This window comes from Leptinotarsa decemlineata, unplaced genomic scaffold, assembly GCF_025532065.1.
Source record: "Leptinotarsa decemlineata unplaced genomic scaffold, Ldec_3_MD MMD2_tig00026294_RagTag_RagTag, whole genome shotgun sequence".
NCBI lineage: Eukaryota > Metazoa > Arthropoda > Insecta > Coleoptera > Chrysomelidae > Leptinotarsa > Leptinotarsa decemlineata.
Window position 1 is genome coordinate 6571920 of NW_027412674.1, and position 12199 is coordinate 6584118.

The following is a 12199-nucleotide window of genomic DNA, read 5'->3' on the forward strand; positions in this document are numbered from 1 at the left end:
ATCTCAATATTTTTTTCCTTTTTCTACAGTAATAAAGTAATATTTATAAGCCGTAGTAAAAGAATTTGAACAAGAAACTTTGATAGTATTTGAACCTGTAAATTATATTTTTGACAAGCAAAAGAGATTGAGGTCGTCAAACGATTTGTTATGACAAATCGGCATATGTCAGTATGTGATAACTTCAGTTTTATACAGGGCTTTTCATGATAAGCGTTAATTAGCCGTTTCTGACAAACTATTCAACGGATCAACCTGAAAAGTTCGCAGTATGCATAAGTCAATATGACCTACACGCCCAAAATATTTCAGACGGAGCGGCGTTGTCGCTTCTACTAAAAAGTAGCGGCTTCTTTGATTTTTCAAATAGAACACCCCGTATATAATATCATATTATGATTCATCATCACTTTGTCAACAAATTAATATACTATTTTTCTATACCTATCTATTACCGTTTAGAAGATATAAATTAATTTCGATATTTTTTTTACCAAACATGAACTTTCATAAATGCTGATAATATTGAACTCTCTTGTACTCAAACGATCAAATTCGAAATGGAGTGGAGTGATACTATGAGGATCTTCACTCCGAGTCATATTTTCATTTGCCTCATACAGGGTCTTCAAAAAATGCAGATATTTTGATCTCATGAAAAAATGAGTGGAACTCAATTTTTTCAAATGGAACACCCTGTATATTTCAACATTTTTGAGCTCTACATCCAATTCAAGTTTAACTTTGTTCAGATAATACTATTTCTATTTTGAACCGTTTTCGAAATAAACTGTTTCAAACGGAAACTGACGTGGTTTTCTTGTTCGTTTTTTTGAATTCATCACTTATTTTGGATATTCAACATTTTTTTATACTCAGTATCATTTCTTTTTGATCCAGTCTTTCAACTGTCTCAGATCAGTCAATTCGAAATTGGTATGTACCTACCTCAGAAAAAGTTACAATTTGTATACATTGAGGTATTGGTCTCTAACGTACAACAGTACACATTAATACACACATTGGAAAAGTCTAGGGATATTAGTAAAAATGGCAATAATTTTTTTTTAGATTGCTTTAGGGAAAAAAAGTTGATGGGTGATTATTAAACGAATGTAACTTACAACAAAATTTATTAAATGGTCAAAAATACTGAGTGCGCATACAAGCAAAACTAAAAAAAAATATGGCTCTTCTTTGACACCCCGAAAAAAAATCATAATACAAAAAAAAATGGAATCAGTACAAAGTATGGCCTCCACGCTGGTTTATTACGGCCCTACATCTATCGTGCATCGACAAAATGAGATTGTCAATGTCTTGTTGAGGTACATTTGCCCATTCAGCGATTAAAAGCTCTCTCAATTGAAACGTTGTGTGAATGTTCCCCATATGTGGAGTAATTCTTCGTTGAAGCATGTCCCACATATGCTCGATGGGATTCAGGTCCGGTGATTTTGCTGGCCATGGCAATACATCAACTCCTTCGTTGGTGAGCCAGTCAGTCACTAGACGCGCGACATGTGGACGAGCATTATCGTGCATTAGGTGGAAGTTTTCACCAACAACACCAGCAAACGGACGGACGATAGGTAGAAGAATGGTGTCGAGGTACTGTCGAGCTGTGAGGGAGCGATTTGCAAAAACAAGATCGGTTCTGCCGCTGATCATGATTCCGCCTCATAGCATTACTGTACCACCTCTGTATGTGTGGACTTCCTGGACGTGTCTCAAACGTTCATTATTTCCAGGTCGTCTCCACAGTCTTACTCGACGAGAATCTGGATGAAATCCAAATCTGGATTCGTCTGTAAACAAAACTGTGGCTCAATCATTTGCATCCCAGTTTTGATATTCTTGACACCACTCTAATTTCCTACCGCGATTGCCTCTCGACAAAAGTGGCCTTCTGTTGTGGAGATCTGCTTCATGCAGTCGATTTCTGACAGTATCACGACCAATGGTTACCTGGTGTGTCTGCTGCAACACGTCAACCAACTCAGGTGCTGTGATTGTCGGTTGTCTTCTTGCGGTCAAGACCAAAAATCGGTCTTGAACTGCAGTTGTAGCGCGTCCTCGCCCTGGATGTTGTTCGGCTGGACTGCCAGTTTCACGTAAACGCCACCACAATCGACTGATAACACTTTGGGAGACCCCCAAACGAAGAGCTACATCATTTTGTCGCATGCCACCTTGAAGAAGTCCTACAGCTCTTACCAGCCAATGGTAAGTGATGGCGTTCCATGTAAAAGCACAATATTTCCAGTTTATTTGCTGAGCAAGAACTTCATAGAATGTACAAAATCGACACTTTCATATTATTCATTTTAGCCGAAAACCTACAGTTTGTAAAAAACTTGATAAAAGATTCAGTTACCGTTTTTGCAGGCTTTGTTCAACCCATAGAAATCTACAGGGTGGTCGAGTGTACTAATGTAATCGAAATTAAACGACCTCATGCGTTTATTTTTTATGATATTTAGTATGTTATGAAAATATCCATAGACTTTTCCGATGTGTGTTTATGAATGTGCGGTACAACACTTTAGCTACTCGTATATAATCTGAATGGGAGAGAACAAGTAGTACGAATTGACAACCATTTGAATCAACCTAAAAAAATGAGTTACAGAGTGCGACAAGGCACTGTACTTGGACCAATTCTGTTCTCTCTGTATATAAATGACCTCTTTGCCCTGGAAATGTGATAAGTATCAGTAATAATACAGCTTTCATTCATATGGCCAAAACGTACAGCGAACTGAAAACAAAAACTGAAGAAGCCTTCACCAAAATATTTGATGGGTTTCATCATAAAAGACTAACTCTAAAATGAAGAAATGATTTCGTGCCTTTCTTTATTTATAAAGGCAATCTTCCCCATTCCCGAAAACATGACATAAAAACTGCTTCTCAAAGCATCAGAACATGCTGAAAACGACCTCAAATATCAAGGAATGGTTATGCAAATATGCAAGAGAAAGATCACACTCAGTGAGACTGCGTACACCGGTGCAATAACAGAGGAGGTTGAATTATCATATGTATGATTTCTCTATTCTTTCTTCATGTGGTTTCCGTCAAAAGTAGAAACTTATGTGAGCTAAGGATCCAGGATCCACTAGGTCTTACTTTTTGACATGCTGTCCCGCTGTGAATGAATAAAAAAATTGTTTTGTATTTTTCAGTTCGGAAATTTTTTGGAAAACGAGCGAAATCTTCAGGATATCGATGTAGCACAAGAAAATTGAAATATGCAGAGGCGATATCAGTTTTCAGGCGATAGTGATGAGCAACCGCTCTTGGAAACGTAAGAAATATTTTTATTTCTCCTATTCCGTTCATGACGTTAAAAGATTGAAGTTCGAAATGGACGATTTCAGAAAAAAATAGAATGAGATAAGAATAATGAAATGTTCTTCTCTTTCCAGTTATCTGAAGGAAAAATAGGAACAGCTGTTTACCATTTTTTGTTTTAGGTTTATTACTATCATAAAGAATCTAAGAAAAATCAGCAATCTGCCACTTTTTCCCTGCTACATATTAGTGTTTTCAGATTTGCTATCCGACGTTTCGTGTCCCAGCCAACATCATCAACTTTATTTTTTCTTATGGGCGCTACATTCGATTCTTCCTGTTTTGAATAGAACCACATTTAACCGTTTCAATGATGTATCTGTAGAGTAGGGAGAGTGAGTGTAAGCCGACGCACTTAGGCCACATGTGACCCATTGTACATCCTCCCGAAGAGTTGTCCTCCTAGGTCATCGTCCATCCTGTCCTTTCCAGGAAGGAAGACAGGTCGCTGGGAGACATCTCCTTTATATCGGCAGGTGTAGGCCAAGACTCGCCGAACACACACTCTCTTATTGACGATAACTCCGGGCACTCGCACAGGACATGCCCGACAGTCTCATCTTCCTGTTCACACATCCTGCATAGAGGTGTTCTATTAGCCCCATATTATGGAGGTGTTTCCTTAATTGACAGTGGCCAGTCAGATCCTGGCAAGATTACATCCTTTGATTTCATCCCATCCCTTTAAGGATTGAGCATGGGTGTAACAATTGACTAGTTCCGCAATTGTCGAAGTCATCAGGCCGTGGGTGCCACTGGGTCCTAAAATTCTTAGTCCAGCCGCTTCCTTGGCTAAAGAGTCGGCAATGCGATTACCTTTACTCTTGTCGTGCCCTTTCACCCACCTCAGGATAATGTTATTATCTACCGAGGCTTTGGCTAAATCTCGGTGGCACTCTAGTACTAGCCCTGTTCAAGGCTAATAGTGCTTGTCTGCTATCAGTGCAGATTGTTATGTTTTTGCCAGTAATTCCTCTCTTGGTTATTTCTTTTGTGGCGATTGAGATACCAGCCAGTTCTGTTTGGACCACGCTGGTATTTCTTCCCATTCCCCACTTAATCCTTAAGCTTAGTGACCTGGAGTACACTCCACATCCTGAGCCTTCTTTGGTTTTCGAGCCGTCTGCATGAATCCGTATTGCATTTGTAACATCTGACTGTGTTCTGCTTAATTTGTATTTTGTAGGGTTTATTAAACACAAACTTGGGTTCAATTGCATCACTGGTTGCCTGCAGCAGAGGTTGCGCAGTGAGCACTTCCCGCCATAGGCCCAGCCTCAATTGACCCATTCCTACTTCGAGGTTTACACCAGCCGTGCGCAATCGTACCATGGCCATTAACGCAACCTCCTTAACGTACAGATCCAGAGGGGTCAGACCCGTGATCAATTCCATTGCCGCGGTTGGTGTTGTTCTCATGGCTCCAGTGATGTTTGAACAAGCCAGTCGCTGTATTTGATATAATTTTTAGATGGCCGTTGCTTGTAGAACTTTCGGTCCCCATGCAATGGCTCCATACGTTAACATAGGTCTTATTATTGCAGTGTAGATCCAGGTGACCACATGGGGTGAAAGACCCCATGCGCGTCCCACTGTCCTCCGACATTGCTCATAAGCCACGTATGCTCTTTTTGCTCTACTCTGTAGATGAGAGTTCCATCATAAGTTATAATTTTTTTTCGAAAAATTGGAGAGATTGAAAAAAAAATAATTCTTATCATAAAAGGCTTCGATGTTTTCGAATTTGACTTTAAATTTTTCACACTCGATGTCATTTTGTTATTGTACAAGTGATTTTTGGAGAAAAATGACTTTCACAAATGAAGAAAAAAGAGATATGATACAAATTCAATACAAATACAATAGAAACAGTGTTAGGACATCGAAAATGTATTCAAACTTGTATCCCGAAAGACGACAACCACATCGAACTATGTTCAAGTTATTGGATCAAAATCTCACCGAGTTTGGTTCGTTTCAAAAGCCAATGAAAAAATACGGAGACACAATCAACAATCAAAATTTGATAAATGTTCATGTTCATGATAACACAACTGTGCCATTCTTCGAATATTATTCACTGCCCGATTAATTTCCTTTCTACTCAATCTTCCAAACTCTCTAACAATGCTGTGTTGAAATTCCTCAATATTTTTATTCCCTCTGACCATAAACTCTATTTTTCAGTGAATCCCATAAGAATGTATCCATAACACTTAAGTCTGGAGACCTTGCTGGCCACTTCACCGGCCCATTATTTCCTATTCATTTTCCACCAAACCTTTCAGTCTGGTAAATAGATACTCGTCTGGTAGTGTGCGGTGGAGCACCATCATGTTGAAACCAGATGTTGTTATAGTTAGCCAAAGGTAGACCATCCAAATAGTCTTCAAAAATCGTTACTTAAACTAGTGATAGGTTTCTCCATTCAGAATTAATGAGGATCCAAAATTATATCTTTGTAATATCCTGCCCACACGTTAATACTAAATCGCAATTGAGGTCGAATTTTTCGGAACTGCTTGGGGTTGTTTATGCTCCAAATGTGTTCGTTATTTCGACTGAATATCCCACAATTCGTAAAAGTGATTTCATCTGTCCAAATTACATTTTCAGGGAGAACAGGAAAATCAGGGCTTCTTATTAGCCAATTACGAAATTCTAATCGCCTTTCGGGATCACATGAAGGCAATTTTTTGAGATGTCTTCAAGAACTTTTATGACAAATATTCATTTGACGTGTAGATTTCCTCGGTTTCATGTTCATCTGCAAATTAATAATTTTTATTGAACAGGACACAATGTCTAACTTACCTCATACCTCATTTATCAAATTTTCTTTAGTTTCCTGGTCCATTGTCTCCGTATTTTTTCCTCGGCCTTTCAAATGAACCAAACTCGGTGATATTTTGATCCAATAACAATAACGATGTGATTGTCGTCTTTCCGGATACAAGTTTAAATACATTTCCGATGTCCTAACACTGTTTCTATCGTATTTGTGATAAATTTGTATCATATCTCTTTTTTCTTCATTCGTGAAAGCCATTTTTCGCCAAAAATTCAAAGACTTGTACAATAACAAAATGTCATTCAATGTAACGAATTGAAAGTCTAATTTAGAAACATTGATGATGGTGGCCGAAAGACGAAACGTCGCAAATCTGAAAATACCATTATATAGCAGGGAAAAAGTGGCAAAATGGAAGTGCAATTTATTTTCGAATCCTTCGAACAAGTATCTGTGTAATTCATATTGAACATTGTTTTCAATATACATTTCTGCATTACGAAAATACGTTCCAGTTGTGTACTCCCTCCCCATACTAATATTCCATATTTCAGCAGAAGATAAACAGTCCCATAATATGCCGTTTTCAGTGCATAGATTTTCAAGTGATGTCTCAACACTCTAATTGCATAACACTTATTTGCTAGTTTTTTTGCAAGATAGTCAATATGTACCTCATAATTCAGTTTATCATCTATATAAATTCCTAACAGTTTTGTACTCGTTGAAATATCTAGTCTTTCACTACTGAGCTGAAAATATTCCGGAATAGAAATATTCATGTGAACAGTTTTAAACAAAATGCAGTCTGTTTTAGATGTGTTTAACAATAACTTGTTGGTATTGAAATATGTGGATGCTATAGAAATGCTATTTGAAATGGATTTTTCCAAGTTGAGGTTCCTGTTTACTGGTACAATGAGATTGGAATCAACTGCTTAACTCAATACTTTAGTACTTGATTTTTTTGTAAATTTCAGAGAAATCATTTATGTACATAGTAAATAGTAAAGGTCCAAGTACACTTCCCTGTGGTACGCCTTTTTCTATTTCAGTGAAGTCTGAGAATAATTTATTATTTCGTTGCCTAATATTTACTTTCTGCTTCTTGTTACTCAAATACGATTTCAAGAGATCCAAAGCATTTCCTCTTATTCCGTAATTGAAAAGCTTTCGAAGTAAAATGGAATGGTCAACACAGTCGAACGCCTTACTGAGGTCCAGGAAGACACCACAAGCACAAGAGTTTTGTTCAATTGAATTTCATCCACAAACTTGCACAAGGTTGTTTCGGTACTTTTCCCTTTAAGAAAACCATGTTGATATAACTTCAAATAGTTTGAAGAAAACTGTTAACAAACTTATTGGTCTGTAATTATTCATGTTTTATTCACTTTTTTTATATATGGGGATAGCTACGGGCAGTTTCATTTGATCTGGATAGGTACCAGATACTAGGCAATCATTAAAAATGTGACAGATAACTGGTAATAAGAACGGAATACACTTTTTTAGAATTTTTGATGGCACATTGTCTATACCACTGCTCATTTTATTTTTGAGTTTATAGCTGGATTGGATTATTTCCTCTTCACTCACTGGATAAAGAAATATCGAGTTGTGGTTTGTTTTGCCAGGGGTAGGATTTTCCCTGTTATGAAAACTCTCGATAGCTGGTGCAGAGTATACGAAATGGACATTAAAATAATTCGCTAGATTCACTCCGTCCCCATGAGTATTGGGTAAAACAGTGTTGCTATTCCTTGCCTTGTTGTTGAGGGTATTTATCACAATCCAGGTGGTTCTTGATTTGTTGTCACTTTCTTCAATCAAATTTTTGAAATAGTCACTTTTTGATTGGTAGCATATTGGCAAAAACGACTCTTCTCGATTGTCTCTGGTCTGGTCTCTGCTGACTCCCTTGCATAGGAGGGTGCTGCAAGCAGCTTCATCGGACCAGAATCTGTCATTGGCATCGCTTTAGGCTTTGCCAAACAAAGACTGAACACCTGGATGGTAAGAAAATTTATAGACTTCTGGCAGTATCTTCCACGATTGACTCACTCTGAGGCTCACGTCTAAATTGGTAGCAAATTGCCAAAAACGACTCTCCTCAATTGTTTCTGGTCTGGTCTCTGCTGACTCCCTCGCAAAGGAGAGTGCTACAAGCAGTTTCATCGAAACAGAACCTGTCATTAGCATCGATTTAGGCTTTGCCAAATAAAGACTGAACACCTGTATGGTAAGAAGATGTATGGACTTCTGGCAGTATCTTCCAGGGTTGACTCACTCTGAGGCTCACGTCTAAATTGGTAGCAAATTGACAAAAACGACTCTACTCAATTGTCTCTGGTCTGGTCTCTGCTGACTCCCTTGCAAAGGAGAGTGCTGCAAGCAGCTTCATCGAAACAACCTGTCATTGGCATCGATTCAGGCTTTGCCAAATAAAGACTGAACACCTGGATGGTAGGAAGATTTATGGACTTCTGGCAGTATTCTCCAGGATTGACTCACTCTGAGGCTCACGTCTGAATTGGTAGCATATTGGCAAAAACGACTCTCCTCGATTGTCTCTGGTCTGGTCTCTGCTGACTCCCTTGCATAGAAGGGTGCTGCAAGCAGCTTCATCGGACCAGAATCTGTCATTGGCATCGCTTTAGGCTTTGCCAAACAAAGCCTGAACACCTAGATGGTAAGAAGATTTATGGACTTCTGGCAGTATCTTCCAGGATTGACTCACTCTGAGGCTCACGTCTAAATTGGTAGCAAATTGTAAAAAACTACTCTCCTCAATTGTCTCTGGTTTGGTCTCTGCTGACTCCCTTGTAAATGAGGGTGCTGCAAGCAGCTTCATCGGACCAGAATCTGTCATTGGCATCGATTCAGGCTTTGCCAAATAAAGACTGAACACCTGGATGGTAAGAAGATTTATGGACTTCTGGCAGAATCTTCCAGGATTGGCTCACTCTAAGGCGTTCATTCACCCTTCGAGGCTTGATACCAAACAGTTGTTGGACTACAGTAGGGATGGACTACGATGGAAAATGATGAAACAGCAGAGCATATACTTTGTGTCATAATCACCTCGACTGGATATCATTTACTAGTTGAAGGTGGGATAATTCATATGGCTGGCAGAGCTGGCAGAGCCAAGATGCTTCCTAGGTAGTTCGGAGAGTTATCAACAGTGCCTACCCAGAACACAAGACTAATGACCACAGTAGTCGATGCCATGAACACCCAAAAAGATATAATCTACTGAAATCGTTCATTCAAGTTCCAGCTGGCCAAATAAACTGTACTTATTCTAATTTTCAGAATTGAACATAAAGAAAACTGGGATAGATTCAAAAATGAACCACGAACGTCGCCGACTGGTTCAACAATGGACACCTCATTGATAGATTTTGGGGTGAAATTGTTGAAACTGGTCACTGTAATTGTTACATTCAATGTCGTGCTTGGTACTGCAGTTATTTCCAAGGGTACTCTATTATTCATGACATCACAAGTTAAAAATAATACGATGAGACCATACTGCAATAAACATATTGGTAAGTAAAATTTCATCAGTATAGTAATAGTATCACTGAATCGAAATCAGTTTATTCTTTCCAAATAACTCGAGTAAAATTTCAACGAGAATTACACACCTGTAATTTTGAACCAATCAAAATACGTTTTTTTGACAAATCACCATGGATGTATTTTAGTGGATTTTTTTTTCTCATAGGCTATGCAGCAGCGGTTTATACTGGAAAATTTTTGACGTTTACAATAACAGACCATTTTCACACATTGGTTTTTATTTTTTCACATAATATTTAGTTTTGATACATTTTAATTAAAAAGCTAAGATGATTTCTTTATTCTTCGGGCACCTCACCTCTTCTCAATGGCAAAAATGCAGGACTTTGAATGTTTTCAATTGAGTGTCTATGTCTAATAAATTATATATAATATTAAGACACTGATTTATTCACCTTTTTCTAATTCAGTACTTTCAATTTTGCATAGTTTAGATGCAAATATTCGTGGACAATTCGAAACAAATTTTTTTAAGTTGTAGCCACAATCTTCTATAAATGCGAGTAAATAAATAAATTGATCATTACATCAGACAATTTCACGCATATTATGCATATAGTAGGATTTTCAAATCGATTAATTTTTTAAACAGATAATTTTGTTGGTTTTACTGGCTGTGCAATATTTTTTATAGCATTGAAACACGAGTTTTTTTTATGTTTTGAACTGTCAAAATACAATGATCACAGCCTCCTATGATTGATGCTTGCTGACGCTGGTTATGAATTCCATACCATTAAAGCGGGCATATCCCACATTAATAAAAACGCAAAAAACAACTTTCTACCACTTGTAGTTACTCAAAACTGAAGAATATACAATTTTCTATCTTGAGATGGGACTCCCATGCAACTACAATGAGTAGAAATTACTTGGTTACCATGGCAACTCAACAATCAAGTCAACCACACATTTTATGTTTCGTTGGTGACTTGAAGAAAATCATTTATATTGTTATGTATACCAAAAATCAACTACTTGAAGTTTTACAGACAAAAACATTTGGAAAAGTGTATGCTTTCGAGAGTATTGCTGAAACGAACACCATACTGAGACTTCCGCCCTATTTTTGTGTTATCAATCTCATCGAGTTGATTTGGGGAAAATTGAAACAAAGCGTCAGGCGTATAAATGATTTTTCAAAATTTGATAAGAAGGTAATAGAGCTAATTAAAGAAGAAGTATCTAATATTACCGAAGAAGACTGGCAGAAAATGATTAAAAGAGTAATTTCAGTTGAAAAGACTACATAGAGATTGGAAACTTCCATATTAGTGGTGAAAATGAATTCATTATTCATTCAAATGACGACACTGATAGAGAAATAGATAATATGGAAGAAAAATCAACAGAAGCTCTCGAAGAAAATTAGTGAAGTATTTTTGAAGCAATCAATTATACCTATATACAGCTTGGCTATCGACCGCTTGGTCGATAGCCAAGCGGTTCGGCGTGGGTGATTTGTTCACTCACTCGAATTGACTGCCGTGTTGGTCGGTGGTTCAAGCCCTAGTCTGAACGATCGATCTTCACTTGCTATCGTCCAACCCGTGTTAGGAATCACACGTTAAAAGGTAAGACCTCGTTAATCCTTGGCTCGCACAAGTTTCGGCTTCTGAGGTTTGTCGTTCGAAGGAGTGTGACAGCTGGTTAACGGAAAAACAGATTTTTTTTTAAACAGGGCTATTCAAATTCGTTTCTGTACATGGGGATCTCGTAAACGATAAGAGATAGATTGTCGGTTGAATTATGACAAAGTTTCATATTTCAGAGGCCTATTCAATGATGTAAAAAAATCTAATATAGCTGTTCTGGTTTTGAAGATATACATGAAAAACCAAAAAATCTCAAATTATTTTTTTGCTTATATCTTCTTTATTCGTAGACATATTGAAAATCTGTGTACATTTTGCTATTGGCACTTGATGTGAGCTATCCGAATATGCTTATGAATCTTTTATATAGGGTGTCATCTGACTTGGACCACCCTCATCTTTGAGTTTTTAAATACGGACCTGTATTTTTTGTTGTAGTTTTTGTATCGTCGACGTTCACTCCATACTGAGAAATTAAATTCAATTTCATATTTCGGGGTGTTTCGGTAATATTTGATTACAATTGTGTGATTTAAATTACGGCCCTGGAAATTAGTTGACTGAGTTGAATAAAAACACGATAGCAACTTTCACGTCTCCCTAATGTACCGCAGAGGTTTTCAAGAGTTTTTTTTTCATTTTTAGGTACGTATTCATATTTTTTCCATTGCTCTGAACGTTTTCTACAATGAACTTCGAATAAGAAAACCTTTTATGATATTTATATCAAAAATATATTATATGTGTTTTAATAAGCAGAAAAAGAAATGATAGCAATAATAACATCCGAAATAAATTACTTCATTTCAATTTTTATTACAATTATAGTGTTCGTTATGGATGTTATTATTGCTATCATTGCTTTTTG

At 37.3% G+C, this 12199-nt stretch overlaps 1 protein-coding gene across 2 annotated transcripts in view; it reads left to right on the forward strand.

The window, feature by feature from the left end:
* The window catches only part of Chs2 (chitin synthase 2), a 110538-nt gene that overhangs the window by 606 nt on the left and 97733 nt on the right, over positions 1–12199 (forward strand). For both annotated transcript variants that reach the window (XM_074180230.1, XM_074180229.1), the window contains exons 2-3: positions 3189–3310; positions 9467–9702. In XM_074180230.1, coding sequence (XP_074036331.1) covers positions 3255–3310; positions 9467–9702 — 292 coding nt within the window. In that variant the 5' untranslated portion in view covers positions 3189–3254. The remainder of the gene's footprint in view (positions 1–3188; positions 3311–9466; positions 9703–12199) is intronic.